The sequence below is a fragment of the Lepidochelys olivacea genome, assembly GCF_965140295.1.
Source record: "Lepidochelys olivacea isolate rLepOli2 genome assembly, chromosome: 3".
In the NCBI taxonomy this organism is placed as follows: domain Eukaryota; kingdom Metazoa; phylum Chordata; order Testudines; family Cheloniidae; genus Lepidochelys; species Lepidochelys olivacea.
The window spans coordinates 750,160-770,354 of NC_140413.1; the positions used below are offsets into that span (position 1 = coordinate 750,160).

General features: G+C 52.7%; 1 protein-coding gene across 1 annotated transcript in view; it reads left to right on the forward strand.

Annotated features, from left to right (window-relative positions):
• Positions 1 to 16,868, forward strand: part of PPM1G (protein phosphatase, Mg2+/Mn2+ dependent 1G) — a 29,930-nt gene extending 13,062 nt beyond the window's left edge. Inside the window, exons 2-10 of the mRNA XM_084623625.1 lie at positions 3,047 to 3,116; positions 7,662 to 7,747; positions 8,465 to 8,597; positions 9,924 to 10,375; positions 10,743 to 10,880; positions 12,832 to 13,066; positions 14,373 to 14,502; positions 14,930 to 15,032; positions 16,155 to 16,868. Coding sequence (XP_084479751.1) covers positions 3,047 to 3,116; positions 7,662 to 7,747; positions 8,465 to 8,597; positions 9,924 to 10,375; positions 10,743 to 10,880; positions 12,832 to 13,066; positions 14,373 to 14,502; positions 14,930 to 15,032; positions 16,155 to 16,355 — 1,548 coding nt within the window. The 3' untranslated portion in view covers positions 16,356 to 16,868. The remainder of the gene's footprint in view (positions 1 to 3,046; positions 3,117 to 7,661; positions 7,748 to 8,464; positions 8,598 to 9,923; positions 10,376 to 10,742; positions 10,881 to 12,831; positions 13,067 to 14,372; positions 14,503 to 14,929; positions 15,033 to 16,154) is intronic.
• The last annotated feature ends 3,327 nt before the right edge of the window (positions 16,869 to 20,195 follow it).

Below are 20,195 nucleotides of genomic sequence, written 5' to 3' on the forward strand. Positions count from 1 at the left end.
AAGTGACTGTGGTCAACTGGGGACCTGCCAGGACAGTGCCATCACCACTACAATGAAGGGATGTTTATTCACTTGGTTTACTCTTTGTTTTCATTAATGCCATATGTAAATCCCATGGAAACAAACTCTCTTACTAAGGGATTCAACACCCCTACCACTGTGGTTAAGGGCTGAGAACGTCCAGGCTACGTTTCAGTCAAGGAGTCCCCTGGCAAAAGAGCCAAGGCACAGCTTTCCTGATACTTCCACAGAAATAAACAAAGGCTTTTGCAGGGGAGATTCTCCTTTCTAGTCTCTCTGCTATACCATCAAAATAAAGATGTAGTAAAAGAAGGACCCATGCCAAATTCAAGTTCCTCTGGCATTTCCTGATTTTCAAGTGTTTAACTGTGCATTTACTGTCACCCTAACATAGGATTTAATCTGCTGTGCCAGTGTAAACGAGCCTGTCCCGGAGCTCTGGGTCCAGCCCAACAGAACTCCCTCAATGGCATTGAGATAACCATCACAATCCCTGTTGGATGCATTGGATCTCTTTCCTTTCCTCCACCTTCCATTCTTGGGTTGGAAGGGGAGCAGAGCACAGGGAGCTGCCCATTCCCCCTGGCTCCCCAGCCTCTAAGGTTAGAAGAGACAGTGGATTGGTGCTGGAAAAAGATTGTCACTTGCATGGAAACCCCAGCCTCCCCTGCTTGCCCAGTGAGAACTAGCAGGGCTCCTGGCTGGAGGGGGCCAGACAAGAGTCTGACAGAGACAGTATGCTGCAGTATGCTCTGTCTCTGTCAGACTCTGCTCCAGCTGCTGCTGCCCACCCAACCTTCCTTCCCCACAGGCTGGGAACTGAGAGTATCCCCCAGGCTAGGACTTGGCCTCAGCCTGGCAGCTGGGTCCCCCAGTTAACAGCTTGACTTCTTCTCAAGAAGCCTAGGTGTTCTCTGTGATGACACCTTATCTTTGCCATTGTTCGATTTCCTGCAAGTGTCCCCTTCCCAAGCTTCTGCCACTGAGTTCTTAGCAATCAGCTAGGAGAATACCCAGCAGGTGACCTGAGGAGCTATTTCCCTCCTTCTCCATGGTCTACTGTTACACACGTGGCCTGTTCCCCTTGTGCATTGGCAGTGCCCTGCGTGGGTCAGTGTTGCTGTTTTTCTGGTGGTTATTTGCACTTTCCTCGGGCACTAACTGGGTGCCACCTCTCATCTTGGCTGTGGAGGGTTGGTTTTGCTTTTTGGCCTCTTCAAACCCTGTTAAATTAGGCTGAATAATGGGGAAAGAGGAGTCAGTGAACACTGTTGATAGTGAATTTTCCTGTAGAGCTCCTCTGATGAGGTAAGTCTCAGTGTCAGCAGGAGATTCACTCAAACAGAGCCATCCCCAATTACCAAGCGAAGAACAAAGCACCTGTGTTGAGAGGGAGTGTTCAGCATTTCCAGACCTCCAGGCATTTCACCCCCACCCCCCGCAGGCTGAGCACCAGCCAGAGAACGGTTAGTCTGACAGGTACAGTCTGTGCTTGTGCTTCAACTCCAGCCCAAGTCCCTGCCAGCTGCTGTTCCTGGGGCCCAGGTCTGGGGCAGGGAAGGAATTTGGTCTTGAGCCCTTGTCTGCAGCTCTGTGATGTTCTGCTCTGTACAGGTGATTGTCCTGTGCTCGTTACCTCAGTGGCTGAGTGCCTGTAGATAAAGGCCAGAAAGGGTTTCATTTTTGTGTTAAGCAGTCCCCTTGGCGGGTCACCCTTTCTGCTTGGCTCACTCGGGAGGTTCCCTGGGCGGCCGGAGAACGAGCAGGACTTAGTGCCATGGCAGACACACCTGCCTGGGAGGTGGGATTTGCGTGATGCTATTTCTGATTCGCTACAGTGCCCAGAGAACAGTGGGGGACAGTGTCAGTTCTGGACTCCTCAGCCTGTCTTTCAGGACGCCGTTACCCAGCTGCACGGGGCAGAGTCCACTTGGCATGCCCAGGACAGGCTTGGCGCCCTCTGGCCAGAGAGAGGGGAAAGGCCTCTAGCCCAGGTGTGCAGGGATCCCCTGTGAGGGCCTGGGGAACGTGGTGGTGCTGCCGTACCACTTCCTGCTCTCGCTGGTCAGTGGGACGCGCTCCCTCCTGTCAGGTGACGCTCCAGTCTCTGTAGCTCTGGGCTGCTTATGAGCTGGGGAAAGGAGCCCAGCAGCGGGAGGGGCCGCAGACGCCCTGCTTGACCTTGGCCAAGTCCCTCGGGGCTTGTTTACACGGGGAAACTTACCAGCGTAACGACCAGTACGATGCTACCCCTGTGGTTCTCCTGGTGTGCTATGGTGGTGTAGTCAGGCCAGTAGACTTCCTTGTGCACTTGGTCTCCCTGGACCTCCATTCCCGTCTCTACATTGGGGCCAATAGCCCTGTCCTGCCGCACAGGGGGTGTGGGGATAAATACACTCGGATGGTACGGTGACGGGAGCCTGGATGGATAGGGCTGGAGTCTGGCTCAGGACTGGCAGAATCCCAAGTTACCATTTTAATAAGCTCTCAGTCTGGAGGAGTGAGGAGGCTGCTGTGCATAGTAGGAGGCTGAAGATTTGCATGCCCTTCCCCAGAGGAGTGAGCTGCACTGGTGACCTGTAGAGGAAGAGTGTGCTGTGGGTCTGGGAGGTTCTCAGCGGGGTCTCAGATTCACCCCCCTGCCCCCTGTAGTTGCACTGACCCACTCTCTGGGGCAGACCTAGCTAGGTCAATGAAGGATTGCTTCTGTCAGCCTAGATAGAATAAGGGAGGTGGAGTTCCTGTGACAGCAGCACCCCTTCTGTCACGGAAGGAAGCGTCTGTGCCACAGTGGCACGTAGCTGTAGCAGCTGTCGTGAGACATGGCCCCAGGCACTGCTGCTTACTGTCCCTGCCCTCCTCTGGTTTTGTGAGAACAGGGTGGGAGCGCGGAAATCTCCGGGTGTGAAATGTGAGTGTGTCTGTGCCGATACCGTATTTTCCTGCCCCTCAGCTCCGTTCACGCCAGGTCATCTGCTGGAGACAGTGTACCCCAACGCTCCTGACCTGGTGCTTTCTCTTTCAGGATGCTCACAACTGTATTCCTGAGCTGGACAGTGAGACGGCCATGTTCTCCGTCTACGATGGACACGGAGGTAACTGCTCCTCTCGCTCTTTCCAGGGAAGTGTACTTGGGCAGCTTCTCATGTGGAACTGCTCTGGTCTGCTGCAGTGGCTGTCCCTCCAGGGCAAACCCCTCCGGCAGTAAAAACCCTGCTCCTTCTTGGGATGTGTTCTCTGGGGCAAAGCGCAGACTGAGGCTGTGTGGGGCTGTGGGAGGAAGGGCACTGGGTTGGCACAGTGGGATCTGCACAACCTCCCTCTGTGCAGTGGGAGTTGGGCTTGAAGGGTCCACAGGAGGCATTCCAGGACTGAGGCTGTTTTTTTTCAGCTGTGCAGTCGGGCGGGGGAGCGGTTTGAGGGTCACCACTTGGAGGTGAGTACGTGCATACACAGAGCAGGTCCTAGAGGAAGGGGCCTTTCCAGTTCTGCGGTGAGGGGATGACTTGGGGTTTGCAAGCTGCTCTGGGGGGCTCTGCAGTTGGTGACCTTGATCGTGCTTTAGTTTCTAGACTATAGCTGAAGGTCCTTGCCTTGATGCTGCTGCCCACGCCCACTTCCAACGTCAGACTGAAGCCTGTGTCCACAGAGACTAAGAGATGGAAAAGTTCTGTTAGGTTCCAGCTAGTCCAGGAGTTCTCAAACCAGGGGTCGTGACCCCTCAGGGGCTCGCGAGGTTATTACATGGGGGTCGCAAACTGTCTGCCTCCACCCCCAAACCCTTCTTCTCCTCCAGCATTTATAATAGTGTTAAAGATTTTAAAAAGTGTTTTTAACGTGTAAGGGGGTCGCACTCAGAGGCTTGCTGTGTGAAGGGGTCACCAATGCAAACCTTGGAGAACCACTGAGCTAGTCCCTTTGCCTCCGCACGCCCAGCGAAGCCAGTACTAGATATGTGGGCCCACAGACTCCTAAGCTTTCTGTAAATGCCTAGGTGGATGGATTCTGTCCAGGGTCAGTTTCCAATCAGAATGCACGTATTCTGTACCTCTGTGCAGAAACACGGTCTGGCATCTCCACTTGCAATGTAACTAATACAGTGGCATCCGCCCAAGACTGCGGACAACAGCATTTATTTATTTGCCACGCCACCCTGGTCGTATCTGAGCAGCTCACATCTTGCAACAACCCTGTCAGGTAGGAGAGGGTTGTTATCCTCTGGCTGGCAGTTGGGGAACAGGGACAGATCAAGGACTTTTTGGAAATGCCTTTGAGTTCAGGTGGTGTTTGGGTGCTGGACAAGTCTGTCCAAAGTCACGTGCTATCAGCCTGGCCCGCGGTCACCGTGGAGTCCCCATTGTAAGTGCAAGCCCTGCCCTGTCTTTTGCTGCTGCGTCCAAGCAGGATGCTCACTTTGAAACTGAACCCTGGAATTCTCAACCTCCCTGTATATTGTGTTTTGTGTTGTTGGTAGTATTGGCTTGTGTTACCATAGCAGCTACAAGCCTCCGTCATGGGCCAGAACCCCAGTGCTAGGAGCTTTACACACGGGACAAAAAGATTACTCCTTCCCCAAATAGCTTACAGTCAAAGTAAGGACAAGAGGGACTCAGCCAGACGGGGTGGCAAGGGAAGAGAGAGTCAGCTTTGTTGAGCAGGAGGGGCGGGCGTCTCTGCACACCAGCAGCCTAGAGGTGGTCAGGTTTCTTTTTTTTTTTTTTTTTTTTTTGAAGCCTCAAGGCAACAGAGGGTGTTGGAGGAGAATGAGGCAGCTTTGTGGATGTTTGCAGGGAGCTCCTCTCAAATACATGGGCGGCAGGGAAGAAGGCTCGAAAATGTACCAAGGGGGCAGTTGAGGCCGGCACCACGGGCCAGTCGGAGGCAGGAGTCAGCCTTTCACTAATGAATGAGAGAGGACAGGTTGGTGTGGACAGGGCGTTGAGAGTGAAGACCATTAGCTTTTGTTAGCTACAGTAGAGAAGGGGGGGCAGTGGAGGAATGCGAAGAGAGGGGTGACCTAGAGCGCCCCAGCTAGGACAGTGATATTTGCAGCAGCATTCTGAAGGGGTCTGAGTGAGACAAGACTGTATTTGTCAAGAGTCAGAGAGAAGGGTGTTGTACTAACGAGATTGGAGTGCAGAGGAGATTCATCCTAAACCAGTCTGAGGTGATGCTGGTGGGTTGGGGGAAGCAGCTAAAGGAGATGGTGGGTAGCTGCAGCACCTTGGATTGAGGGGGTACAGCCACTAGCAGTTACTGATCACAGTTTCGGGTGATTTGAGACCCACAACTCGCATTTGAGTGTGTCTGGCCAATCTTTGTTATAAGCCTAGTATGCCTCTCCGTGTTCCCGCCTCCTTGTCTCCCTAGGTCCTACCAGGGTGTTTTAGAGTGACTCTCTCCTCCGCTGCTCTCCTCAGTTAGGAACCAGCGATTTATAGGCCATAAAGCCAGGAGGAATCTCTGTGATCATCTCTCTGACCTCTGGTGTAACACTTGTGGTAATCCTTGTATTAATCCCTGTTTGAACTAGAGCAGAGCTTTTGGGCAACTATCCAGGCCTGGTTTAGACGGTGCCGGCGATGGAGGATGCACGGTGCCAGTGGCTCGTTACCTGCAGCGGCTGTCGCTGTCGTCGTAGTTGCATCTTATTTCTGGTCTGAATCTGTCCAGCCTCAGCTTCCAGACACTGGGCTGTGACCCCTTTGCCTGCTCCACTGAAGACTCCCTCCATGGTCAAATCACTGTCTCTCTCCTTTTCTCCCCCCTTCCCCCCCAGTGTGCGGATAGACTGGGATCAGGTCACCCCTTAGCCTTCCCTTCTTTAATAAAAATGTCATGGCACCAAGTCAAACACCTCATAGAAGTCTAAGTCTGTTACATCAGCACAGTGACCTTTATCAGCCAAATGTGTCATCTCATCAAAACCAGATAGCGCATTCTTTTGACAGGGCCTGTTTTCACAGGCCATAAACCCATGCTGCTTTGCATTAATTATATTCTAAAAGAACTGCCATGTAGGGTCAGACCATGGTCCCTCTAGCACAGTAGCCTGTCTCTGACAGTTGTCCATACTGGAGCTTCATGGGGAGTGCACATGACAAGGCAGTTAGTGATCCATCCTGTTTTCCCTTGCCGGCTTCTGGTAGTCCGAGCTTTAGGGTTGCCCCAAGCATAGGGTTGTGTCTCTGACCATCTTGGCTAATAGCCATTGATGGACCTGCCCTCCATAAACTTCACTATTTCTTTTTTTGAGCCCAGTTCTACTTTGGCCATCACAACATCCCTGGCAATGAGTTTCACAGATGAATTGTGCATTGTGTGAAAAGGTACTTCCTCTTGTTTGTATTCATTCTGCTACCTGTTAATTGTATTGAGTGTCCTGGTTTTTGTATCGTGGAAAAGGGTAAATAACACTTCATTATTCACTCTCTCCACACCAGGCATGATTTTCTAGATATCTGTCGTCCCCTCTTAGTCGTCTCTTTTCCAAGATGAACAGCCCTAATCGTTTTAATGTCTCCTCATATAGAAGCCCTTTCATAAACTTGATCATCTTTGTTCCCCTTTTCTGAACATTTTCCAGTTCCACTATATCCTTTCTGAGATGGGATAACCAGAACTTGACACAGTATTCAAGGTGTGGATGTACCATGGACTTACATAGGGGCATTATGATATTTTCAGTCTTATTTTCTATCACTTTCCTAATGGTTCCTACCAATCTGTTAGCCTCTTTGAGCGCTGCTGCCCATTGAGCTGAAGTTTTCAGAGAACTATTCACTGTGACTCCAAGATCTTTCTTGAGTGATAACAGCTAATTTCGAACCCATCATGCGTTACTTTGCGCTTATCAATGTTGAATTTCATCTATTTTCCTGCTCAATGACCCAGTTTTGTGAGATCCCCCTGGAACTTTTTGTAGTCAGCTTTGAACTTAACTATCTCGAGTAACTTTGTATCATTTGCAAACTTTGCCTCTTCATTGTTCACTCTTTCTTCCAGATCAGCAATGAATGTGTTGAACAGCACAGGTCTTTGTACAGATCCTTAGGGGACCCTCTTATCCCATGACAGCTTAGGCTCTGGTTACACGACAGCTTAAGTCATCATAAGTTACGTTGCTCATGGGTGTGAATTAGCTGCGCTCCTGAGCGCCATAACTTATGCCGGTGTGGACAGTGCTATGTCGGCAGGAGAGCTTCTCGTGGGGGCTGGTGTAGTTAAGCTGACAGGAGAGCTCTCTGGAGCGGTGTAGCTGCATCAGTGCTCTCTTGTGTAGCCACAGCATAAGTTTCCTTAAAAGTCTTTGGTGAGGGACCTTGTCAAAGTCTTTCTGAAAGTCCAGGTACGCTCTATCCACTGGATCACTCTTGGCCACATGCTTGTTGACCCTCTCAAAGAATTCTAATAGATTGGTGAGGCATGATTTCCCTTTAGAAAAGCTGTGTTGATTCTTCCCCAATAAACTCTGTTTAACTCGGTATTTGATAGTTCTGTTCTTTACTATGGTTTCTGCACTGACCTTCGTCCTGGCCAGAGGCTCCAGATTTCCCTCGGGGCGGTCACAGCTCAGCTCGCTCAGTGCCTAGGGCCACTGGAAGGAGCAGGCTTTTCAAGCAGCCTCTGCTCTCTTTCAGGGGAAGAGGTTGCCCTGTATTGTGCCAAGTATCTCCCGGAGATAATCAAGGACCAGAAGGCATACAAGGAAGGCAAACTACAGAAGGTAAGAGCCTGGCACTGCAGTGGATAAGTGTAGGCACTAAGGCAGGAGAACAGGCCTCTCTGGGTGTCTAGTCCCTCCCAGGTCCCGGTGTCCTCTGGGATTGCCCAGCCCCTCCCTCGGAGGGTGTCCCAGGGCCTGGTTATTCTCCCAGGGAAGCTTTCTTCCTTTCTCCACCTTGGGTCTTCTGCTCACTAACTGTTGGCCTTGTTGTTTAGCTGTTCCTCCTCTCTCCTTTAGCGCCCTTGAAGTTACTGAGAGGCAGTGCTCAGTTCTGGCCCATGTCTTGTGTTCCCTACAGAGTGTCCCCCTCTGCTCTCCATATCCCCACAGAGCTGCCCTAGTTTTCAGTCTCCTCCTAGATCAATGCAGGAATCGGAATGATGGGCAGCAGTGTAGGTGAGAGAAATCCAGCCCCTTGAGACTCACAGCGATGGCAGAGTGGGGCTCTGGGAGAACGCGGCATTAGGCAGCATGTTCTGGGTGCAGACCAATCTGGCCAAGCCAGTGACCTGTAGGAACGAGGGGCTGTTCCTCATGCTGACCCACCCCAGTGCCGTGCCATCCCATCCCCCCACACGCTCTTTGGCCAACCTGGCCAGTCACCTCAGTGATTCTCCTGGAGGGGCTGGGGACATGATGGGATCCCGGTGCTGCTGAGAGAGGGGCGGGCACTCCCCTGAACAGCATGCAGCCCCCATGCTGTGTGTTTGTCCGTAGGCCCTGGAGGATGCCTTCCTGGCCATCGATGCCAAGTTGACCACAGAGGAGGTGATTAAGGAGCTCGCTCAGATCGCTGGGCGGCCCCAGGATGACGAGGAGGAGAAGGAGAAAGTGGCTGATGAAGATGATGGTAAGTAGCTGAGGCTGAGCACTGAGGCGCTGGCTGCCAGCCGTGTGAGGGGCAGGGCAGTGACTGTGTTAGGGAATGGTTTTGCTGTTCAAAGGAGCCAGTTAAACACGGTGCAGCTGGAGCTGACTGAGCGGCCTCCTCGAGGTGCCCCCCCCCCCAGCGCTCTGGGCTGGCATGGGGGAGTCGGAGTTGTTTTGGCAAGCTTGCTCATTTAACTGGCACACCCTCCCTTGGGTGTATCTGCAGCAGGTGCTCTGCTGCAGCCAAGGGTTCGAGCTTTCTGGGCCACGGCAATACTGGTCTGAGCTGAGACGTGGTGTCAGTGAAATGGGCAGCAGCGTCCTGAGCTCCTGGCCCAAGACTCTGCCTTTTTCATTCCATGAAGCAAATGTGCTTTCCCCCCTGGGCATGTCTGTCAGAGCAAGGAGCAAAGCCCTAACCAGGAAACAAGAATTACTGGGGGCCTCGCTGCCAGCCTTTGAGTCAACATAAAGGGGCACCTGCACTGGACCATGGCATTTCTCTGCGAGTGCCGGGGACACCCGGGTTCCTAAACCTGGTGGGGAAAGCCCTTTAGTTTGCTCCTTGCAGTTGACAGCACTCTGGATAGAGTCATTTCACTTCCCATCTTTGAGCTGACTAGCAAAGGAAAATCTAGCAAAAAGCCAGCTTCAGGGAAGCAGCAAGATTCTCCCTTGAACTCCTAGACCCAGTTTGGTGTTTGGGAAGGGTGTGCCTTAGCGTTACATGTTTCCCCATGGCCCCAGTGCCTGGATTTCAGGTGGGCAAGCGACCTGTGCCAGAGCCCTGCAGAGTGACTTGGCCCTTGAGAAGCTTAGCCTTTCTCGTTTGTGGTGTCTGATCTGTGCAAGAAAACAGACCCACCCCCAAACAAAACCCAAATGCTTCGCCAGCATCAGCTGTTCCCACTTGTGAGCGCCTCCCCCCCAACCCCGCACCTTGAGCTGAGCTTCCATTGGCTAATCTGGAAGGCGCTTCACATCCCTCCTTGGTGACCACTATGTCCATGATGTTGACCAGTGAGCATCGGCCAGGCTTAGCGGCTGAGAGCTGGCTGCTGTGTGTCCACAGAGCCCACTGTACGAGTGTGATGGTCGCCCTCTCCACTGCCCGTTCCAGGCGGCCTGCCTGCTTGGCCTGGGAGCTGCGTGGAGCAGGCTCTCCCTGCGTGTGTGTGTTCGGCACGGCTGGAACACAGGGCATATCTTGGCTAGCACAGCTTGGAGCCAAATCTGTCCTGCCTTGCTGTCCTGCCGCCACCCCACTGGCAGCGTTTTCTGCTCTGACTTGCCCTCTCTCTTGCAGTTGACCACGAGGAAGCGGCCCTTCTGCACGAAGAAGCCACAATGACCATCGAGGAACTGCTGACCCGCTATGGACAGAACTGCATCAAGAACCTCAGAAACAAGCCACTCTCGCTAGCCGGGGAGATGGGCCAGGAGCATGATGGGGAGACGAGCGTGAATGGAGAGACCAGTCCGGGAGAGCTGGCCGAGCATAGGGAGAGGAAGAATGGGAAGCCAAACAACGAGGCCACTGGCATTTCCTCCACCTCGGACGGAGCCGAAGCTGGGGGCAACAGCTGTGCTGCAAAGCAGGCCGAAGTGGGCAGGGGTGAAGAGACGGTCACCTCCTCCACCGGGGAGGCGGGGCCCTCCTGCTCCTCCACCGGAAAGCCCCAGGGCACAACCAAGTCCAAATTTTTTGAAGACAGTGAGGACGACTCAGATGAGGCCGAAGAGGAGGAGGACAGTGAGGTAGGCGCCAGAGCTCTGGGGCATCTACCCTTCCTGAGGGTGGGGAATGTCTCTCTCGCCACATTCTTTAAGGGCTGTGAGAGCATCGGGCCACCCCAGGCCTGCCATCGAGGTGGGATTTACAGGCCAACACCTGCGTCCGCACTGCCTCTCTGTGGGCCTGTGGAGTGAGGGTGCTGCAGACACTGGCCCGTGCATGAGCTGGGAGCTGCTACCTGCTGCCCAGATCCTATGCACCAGAGAGAGAAAAGACCTGCTGGGTCATTGGCTCCCTCTTGCTGAGCTCATCTTGTCCATCCTCCCGGAGGGGCTTGTGCCCTCAGAGCCAGGCATTCCTGCTCTCTGATGGTCTCTCTTGTTTCTGTAGGAGTGCAGTGAGGATGAGGATGGCTACAGCAGTGAGGAGGCAGAGAATGAAGAGGATGAGGATGACACAGAAGAGGCTGAGGAGGATGAGGACGAAGAGGAAGAGATGATGTTACCAGGCATGGAGGGGAAAGAGGAGGTGCACATACCATTTCTGCCTTCTCTAGCGTTGTTAGTCCTGTGCCAGGGAGCACCCGCGGGTCACTGGGGAGCCAGAGGATGCCCCTTGGCCATGGAGGCTTTCTGCTCTGTGCAGCCCATTGATTTCCTACACAGCTTTCCTGTGGTGGAGCATGCTGCCTGAAGCAGGTGTCTTCCCACCCGGCGGCTGTGGAGGGTTTGGAATGGGGCATGGGCTGTGGGGAAGCTGCAAAGGGAGATTCCACTGCTAGCGTATCTGGTCGGAGCTCTGCCCAGAACCCGAGTTCCGCAGACTGTACCGCAGAACAGTGCAGCAGTGCCTTCTGGAGCAGCCAGCCGGGCTGTGTGTCTCACCTGCACACAGCAAATGCTGGTCATGAATCATAGAATCCTAGAATCTCAGGGTTGGAAGGGACCCCAGAAGGTCATCTAGTCCAACCCCCTGCTCAAAGCAGGACCAATTCCCAGTTAAATCATCCCAGCCAGGGCTTTGTCAAGCCTGACCTTAAAAACCTCTAAGGAAGGAGATTCTACCACCTCCCTAGGTAACGCATTCCAGTGTTTCACCACCCTCCTAGTGAAAAAGTTTTTCCTAATATCCAACCTAAACCTCCCCCACTGCAACTTGAGACCATTACTCCTTGTTCTGTCATCTGCTACCATTGAGAACAGTCTAGAGCCATCCTCTTTGGAACCCCCTTTCAGGTAGTTGAAAGCAGCTATCAAATCCCCCCTCATTCTTCTCTTCTGCAGGCTAAACAATCCCAGCTCCCTCAGCCTCTCCTCATAACTCATGTGTTCTAGACCCCTAATCATTTTTGTTGCCCTTCGCTGGACTCTTTCCAATTTTTCCACATCCTTCTTGTAGTGTGGGGCCCAAAACTGGACACAGTACTCCAGATGAGGCCTCACCAATGTCGAATAGAGGGGAACAATCACGTCCCTCGATCTGCTGGCAATGCCCCTACTTATACATCCCAAAATGCCATTGGCCTTCTTGGCAACAAGGGCACACTGCTGACTCATATCCAGCTTCTCGTCCACTGTCACCCCTAGGTCCTTTTCCGCAGAACTGCTGCCTAGCCATTCGGTCCCTAGTCTGTAGCGGTGCATTGGATTCTTCCATCCTAAGTGCAGGACCCTGCACTTATCCTTATTGAACCTCATCAGATTTCTTTTGGCCCAATCCTCCAATTTGTCTAGGTCCTTCTGTATCCTATCCCTCCCCTCCAGCGTATCTACCACTCCTCCCAGTTTAGTATCATCCGCAAATTTGCTGAGAGTGCAATCCACACCATCCTCCAGATCATTTATGAAGATATTGAATAAAACCGGCCCCAGGACCGACCCTTGGGGCACTCCACTTGATACCGGATGCCAACTAGACACGAGCAGCTCCCCAGCCAGCCAGGTAGCCAGCCAGCTGAGGACGGCATTGGCAGCTGGCTGGGAGGCCTCGGGCTGCAGCTAGGTGCAGTGGAATGGAGACTGCAGACATCTCCATCCTTTCCACTACCCAAGCGCAGGCTGCAAGGACCGTCGGCTCCAGCCTGCAGTGCAGCCTCTGCTTGAGGCAGGCTGAGGCCAGAGTCACCACCGCTTGCCCCTCCATATGAAAGGAGAGGACAGCTGCAGGCCGTGCTATTGAGCTCACTGGTGTTCCTAGGACGGTGTTTTTTCTCTTGGCGGGAGAGGAGATCTCCCACTCCTGGGAAAATGTACACGTTCTGTTCCTTTCGCACCGGTTCCGAGCCCCCTCCCCTTCCCTCGCCTCCTGCAGTGGCCCCCTCTTTGGACCCTGCACCTTTTGGGATGGGAGGTCTGGTACATCTGATGTCCTATAAGGGCTCCTGGGGCAGGTCTGTACCTTCTCTCCCCTGAATGGTTCCTTTAGGGCTAGGGGCATTGTGTATCTGGAAAGAAGTCTCACCAAACCCCTTGCCTCTCAGCCTGGCTCTGACAGCGGGACGACTGCTGTGGTAGCCCTTATTCGGGGGAAACAGCTGATCGTAGCCAACGCTGGAGACTCTCGCTGCGTGGTGTCGGAGGGCGGCAAAGCCGTGGACATGTCCTATGACCACAAGCCGGAGGATGAGCTGGAGTTGGCCAGGATAAAGAATGCAGGCGGCAAGGTCACCATGGATGGGAGAGTGAATGGGGGCCTCAACCTCTCCAGGGCAATCGGTGAGTGAAGCCAGGAGACAGGCCAGGGCACCCTGCAGCCTTGGGGATGGCACCTGTGCGTAGACCACCTGTTTCACGGTGGGTTTGTGAGTGATGGATGATTTAGATGGGGCCCAAGTCATGTTAGGTACGTCAGCCAGGACTGGGGCATGTAGGGCTAGGTGCCAAAGAGCCTGCTGTGTAAGCAGGTAAACTGATGTCCAGTGAAGTTTCCTACTGAGAGATGCAAGGTGATGCACATTGGAGAAAATAACGTGAACTACCTGTGCACCGGAGAGGGCTCTGAAGAGAGGACCATTGGCAGTTCAATGGGACCTCAACTCAGCACGCAGCTGGGCTCAGAAAAGCAAACAAGATATTGGGGTGTATAAGGCATGGGATGGTGTATTTCCTAATCAGTGGTGTGGGCTCATCTGAACACCATGTGGAGTTCTCATCAGCCTCTTAAATAGGGTGTTGCACAACTAGGGGAGTTAGAGAAGGGCAGCAGGAATGGTCAAGGATTTGGGGAAAACTCTTCTGTTCAGAGTGGATTGTCCCCTTGGAAAGGAGACGAATGAGAAGGGACATGATTAAAGTTTCTAAAACAATGCATGGTCGAGAGAAGGGAGATCAGAAGTGTCTGTTTAAATGATGGGGACATTCATTGGGACTGAAAGGCAGCAAAATAAAACTGATCCAAGGAAATATTTTCGCACAAGGGGCCTGTAGAACTCCCTGTCACATGACATAACTGAGGCTATGAGCCTAGCAGGATTCAGCAAGAAGTTAAATGTTTCTGTAGGCATGGAGAATATCCGGAATTATCAGAAGAAATACTAACCCCCAAACAGAGTTCTGAACTGGCCATGAACCCTCCTGCCCCAGAGCATGAGCCTCTAACTACTGGGGCTGGGGGAACCTTCCTCTGGGGCAGGCCCTGGTCACTGCCCCTTCCCCTGAAGCAGCTGGTGCTGGCTCCTGCCGGAGATGAGACACTGGACTAAATGGACCCTGGTCTGGTCCACGTGTGCAGTGTCTGTGTTTCTGCTCCTAAAAGCACAGGCGGTGGGGTGAGATGTGTGGCTGGGCTGGGGATGCTCTATTTTGGGGTGCTCTCTCTTCTTCAGTGTTGTAGCAGCTTAATTGCCAGGGTCTGCTGAGCTGGCCCCATGCTCCAACTCAAATGCAGACTGAGGACGGGGGAGGTTGTCCCCTCCTGCCTGCGGGAGTGCTAGCTCGGGCTCTCGGCCAGCCCCCCTCCAGCAGTCAGGGCAGTGTAGCTGGAGGAGACTTTGCCAGCACTGACTTTCCTCTCTCTTGCCAGGTGACCACTTCTACAAGCGGAACAAGAACCTGCCTCCGGAAGAGCAGATGATCTCAGCCTTACCTGACATCAAGGTGCTGACGATAAATGAGGAACACGACTTCATGGTTATCGCATGTGACGGAATCTGGTGAGTGCCAGAAGAGCAGAAGCCCCTATGGGACGGATCCTGCTCCAGCCTTTGCACGGGGCAGCAGACCAGGTGCATATCCCCATGACGCCCTCAGTACAGGTTAGAGGCCTCCTGGATAGCTCATCAAAGAGCCCGAGGCAGGCTGTCCCCAGTGGGGCACCATTCCCTGGGTAGAGGATGGCACAGCGCACTGAGAGCCCAATCCCTCCTGTTCCACGGTGCCCATGGCCCCTGAACAAGGGGATCTCCTTTAATATCTGCCTTGGTGCGTGCCCTGCCTCTCCCATTCAGCAAGCCAGGGCTCTCCTCCCTAGCACAACCGAGTGTGGGGGACCAGCAGAACCAGGCCTCCCTGCTGTCAGCTGCAGGGCACTCTTCCCTTGCCCTACCAGCTGCTCTGACTCTTCTCCTGCTGTGCTGGCAGGAATGTGATGAGCAGCCAGGAAGTGGTGGATTTCATCCAGGCCAAGATCTGCCAGAAGGATGAGAACGGAGACCTGAGGCCTCTCTCCTGCATAGTAGAAGAGGTAAGCAGCCTGACTCCAGTTGCCCTTCGCTGGATGGGCTTCCTCAGCTTGCTGGGCATCTGCACGCTCGCTGGGCAGTGACTCCCTGCAGGGAGAGTTACTGGAACAGGAATCTGGGGCCTGCCCATTGCTTGGTGGTGACGAAATCCATACGGACCCAACAACTTCATCTGCCTTCCTAGTTTCAGAGGGGTAGTCATATTAGTCTGTATCAGCAAAAACAATGAGGAATCCTTGTGGCACCTTAGATACTATCAAATTTATCTGGGCATAAGCTTTCGTGGGCTAAAACCCACTTCATCAGATGCATGGAGTAGAAAATACAGTAGGCATGTATATAAATATATACAGCACGTGAAAAGATGGGAGTTGCCTTCCCAAGTGGGGGGTCAGTGCTCATTAGGCCAATTCAATCAGGGTGGATGTGGCCCATTCCCAGCAGTTGACAAGAAGGTGTGAGTATCAGCAGAGGGAAAATTACTTTTTGTAGTGACCCAGCCACTCCCAGCCTTTATTCAGGCCTAATTTGATGGTGTCCCGTTTGCAAATTAATTCCAGTTCTGCAGTTTCTTGCTGAAGTCTGTTTTTGAAGGTTTTTTTGGTTGAAGAATGGCCACATTTAAGTCTATGCCTGCCTACTGTATTTTTCACTCCATGCATCTGATGAAGTGGGTTTTAGCCCACGAAAGCTTATGCCCAAATAAATTTGTTAGTCTCTAAGGTGCCACAAGGATTCCTCGTTGTTTTTGCCTTGCTAGTGTTATCCTGACCAGCCAGCGGGTGGCAGTGCTGAGCAGCAGAAGGCCCTGCCAGCAGGGGTGGTACTAGCACATCGGGGGCCCTCAGCAGGAATATTTGGGGGGTGCGCCACAACGCATCCTAGGAGTGAACAGGAGTCCCCTGGAGGTGCCTCGCGCTGGCTCTGCCTGCCGGCCCCCCAAGGCACAAGCAACGCCTTGAGCTGTCCCGTTCCCTCACCTGGGAGGAGCTGAAGCCTGGGCCCGGCCCCGGAGCCAGGAGTCAGCCGGCGAGGGGCCCCTTTGGACTGCCTCGGCTGTGTGTGAGGTTGGTGTCCTGGTGGCTGCTCCCCGGGTGCTGTTAACTTGTCCTGTTCCCTCTCAGCTCCTGGATCAGTGCTTGGCTCCCGACACCTCAGGGGACGGCACCGGCTGTGATAACATGACCTGCATCATCATCTGCTTCAAACCACGCTCCACGCAAGCCCACACCGACAGTGGCAAACGGAAACTGGCGGTGGCAGAGGCCCAGGCAGCAGGGGAGGAGAACGGCAGTGACAGCAGCAAGAAGGCCAAGCTGGACTAGCAGGCCCGGCACAGAGACTTGTCGTGCACTCCCCAGACTCGTTTCTTAAACAAGCTGAACTCGAGACTCCAAAGTCTTGTCCTTTTTTTTAGCCTTAGCAGAGGCCTCGTTTGTCTGTGTCCTGGACAGGGGTGGGGTGGGCTAGCCAGGGCATGTCATGTTGTTCATTTGTAACCATTCCAAAGAGTGAGCCAACAGGAGAGCTGCCGAGTGGGGCTGGCTGCAGATCCACGGACACGGGAGCCCCAGCAGAGGTGAGTGGCGCGTTAGTGGTTAGAGGATGGACGTCCCAACATTGTCTCCATGTAGGTGTCACCATTTTTGTGCCTGTGATTGTTCTGTTCAGAGGGGAAGAACTTTTTCAGTGTTGAGGTTTTTTAATCTGCGCCCCTTTATTTAAGGCCCTTTCTGGTTTTATTTGTGGAACAGTCTGGCTCGGGTGCCGGCGTTGCACCTCGCTCTGTTGTACACTTTCAGTCAACACTTTTTCAAACTAAACGCCCAGAAAACTTAGCCGCACCTTTGTCCTTGGCTCTTTCGCAGGAGGTGGGGCGGGAAGTGGGGAGAACCAAGTCTGTCTGTTTAATCTTTCCCCCTTTACAGGTTAGGAGACCTTAGGAGAATGCGAGGAGCCGATTGCATGGTGTGTGCCCCAACCCACTACTGCCTTTCCTGCTGCAGCTCTTCTCTTGCACCTTGCTCCTGGTCTGCAGGCCCCAGTCTTGGGCTCCCTCCCGCTCCCCAGCTCTGCGACACTGCTGAGCCCTGGCCCTGCAGTGTTTGAGCAGAAAGCTGGCAGTGCTGTGGGGGGATGGCTTGGGGGTGTGTAGAAATGGGCAGTAGGGACAAATCTCCTGAGCTCATTTGTCTTCACTGAGTTGCTGATTTGAACCCTGGGCCCAAGAGGCAGGACTGACGCCCAAACATCTCGGGGCCCACCCAGCTCTTCTGTTCCGGGTGACGGCAGCACGGTGCGCTGGGCGGGTTCTAGCCCTACACCCATCTCTGGCAGCTTGTGCGCTTTGCTTCTCCAGCCCCCCTCAGGGCAAAGTGCCTGGGTTGGAAACAATCTACTGAAGACTGAACTGCTCCTTCTTCCCTCTCTTCTCCTCCCGCCCCCGGGCCTTCTGCATGGATCGGGATTGGCCAATGTGGGGAAGGACTGATGGGGGATTTTCCTACAGGCCGTTGCTGACCAAGGGGCTGTGGAGATGTTGGATCATCCAGTCCCTCCCCAGGGCTCTCCCCAGTCATGGGGCTCTCAGCCAATCTCTCGGGGGACGTCCACTGCTCAGGAGGTTCCAGCACTGCTCACGTGCCCACTGGATCATCCAGTCCCTCCCCAGGGCTCTCCCCAGTCATGGGGCTCTCAGCCAATCTCTCGGGGGATGTCCACTGCTCAGGAGGTTCCAGCACTGCTCACGTGCCCACCGGAGCTGTGCTCCCTCCTGCTGTCCTTCTGGGGGAGCTGAGCAGATCTCTTCGAAAGAGACCTTCAGTCTTGCAGCTCCAGGAGATGGAGACTCTGCCGATTCCTGTGGCAGTTCAGTGGTTTGTCACCCGCTCTGGTAACAGTAATTGGAGCCTGATTTCCAATTTTAATTTGTCTGGCCTCAGCGTCCAGCCATAGGTTCTTGTTCTGCCTTTCTCTGCTAGATTGAAGAGCCCATTAGTACCTGTGTTTTCTCCTTAGGCACTGTAATCAAGTCTCCTCTCAGTCTTGTTTTGATAAGCTAACCAGATTGAGCTCTTCCAGTCTTGCTGTAAGGCATTTTCCCCAGCCCTCGGAGAACTTCTCTCTCTTCTCTGCACCCGCTGCTTTCACAACCTCCTTTTTAAAATGTGGACCCCAGAACTGGGCACAGTATTCTAGTACTGGCCTCCCCAGTGCCACCTACAGTGGAAAAATCACCTCCCTCCTCCAAGTCACTCCTTGCCTGGGTGTGCATCCGAGGATTGCGTTAGGCCTTTTCCCCAGTGCATCACGCTGGGAACTCATGTTGAATTGCTTGCTCACTGTGACCCCTAAATCCTTTTCAGGGTCCCTGTTTTCCAGGCTCCAGTCCCTTTTTTGTACATCTGGCCTGCGTTTCTCGTCCCAAGATGTATGACCTTGCATTGGGTTGTATTAAAATGCATTTTGTTGGAATGGGCTCAGTTTACCAAGCAATCCAGTCACTCTGCGACTGTCCTGCCTCTCGTCCTTCACCACTCTGCCAAGCTTTGTGTCGCTGCAGTTGTTTTCATATTTACTTCCTGATCACTGATGGAAATGTTAAATGGCATCAGAACTAGCACGGATCCCTGTGGAACTCCGCTAGAAACATCTCCTTCCATGCCAGCTCTTAATCCACGAGAACACAGGAATGGCCATACTGGGTCAGCACCAAGTACTTCCAAGGGAGTGAACAGTTCAGGACAATTATCAAGTGATCCCGGCCTGTCGTCCCCTCTCACTTTCTGGCAGTCAGAGGCCTAGGGACACGCAGAGCATGGGGTTGCGTCCTTGACCATCTTGGCAATAGGCATAGATGGACCCATCCTCCATGAACTTATCTAGTTCTTTTTTAAATCCGGTTACACTTTTGGCCTTCACAACATCCAGTGGCTATGAGTTCCACAGGTTGACTGTGCATAGTGTGAAGAAATAATTCCTTTTGTTTGTTTTAAACCTGGTGCCTATTAATTTCATTTGGTGACCCCCTAGTTCTTGTGTTATGTGATGGGTAAATAACAATTCCCTACTCAGGTTTCAGAGTAGCAGCTGTGTTAGTCTGTATCAGCAAAAAGAAAAGGAGTACTTGTGGCACCTTAGAGACTAACAAATTTATTTGAGCATAAGCTTTCGTGAGCTACAGCCCACTTCATCGGATGCATGCAGTGGAAAATACAGTGGGGAGATTTATATACACAGAGAACAGGAAACAATGGGTGTTACCATACACACTGTAACCAGAGTGATCACTTAAGGTGAGCTATTACCAGCAGGAGAGCGGCGGGGGACACACACGGACCTTTTGTAGTGATGATCAAGGTGAGCCATTTCCAGCAGTTGTCAAGAATGTGTGAAGAACAGTGTGTGGTGGTGGGGGGAAATAAACATGGGGAAATAGTTTTACTTTGTGTAATGACACTTCCCTATTCACTTTCTCGACACCAGTCATGATTTTATAGACCTCTATCCTATCCCCTGTTAGTCTCTTTCTCGAGCTGAATAGTTCCGTCTTTTTAATCTCTTCTCATAGGGAAGCTGATCCAAACACCTCATCAATTTTGTTGCCCTTTTCTGAACCTTTTCCAATTCTCATACATCTTTTTTTTTTTTTTTTTTGGATGGGACAACCAGAACTGCAGGCAGTATTCAAGGTATGGACATACCATGAATTTACATAGTGACATTGTTATTTATTGCCTTATTATCTATCCCTTTCCTAATGGTTCCTAACGTTCTGTTTGCTTTTTTGGCTGCCGCTGCACACTGAGCAGATTTTTTCCACGATGATTCCAAGATCTCTCTATTGAGATGTAACAGCTAATTTAGACCCTATCATTTTGTATGTAGAGTTGGGATTATATTTTGCAATGTGCATTACTTTGCATTGACAACATTGAATTTCATCTTCCATTTTGTTGCCTGGTCACCTAGTTTTGTGAGATCCATTTGTAACTCTTCACAGTCAGCTTTGGGCTTAACTATCTAGAGTAATTTGGTATTGTCTGTGAGTTTTGCTACCTCACTGTTTGCCCCTTTTTCCAGATTATTTATGACTGTTGAACAGCGCTGGTCCCAGTACGGAGCCCTGGGAGACCCTGCCTTTTACCTTTCTCCGCTGTGCAAAC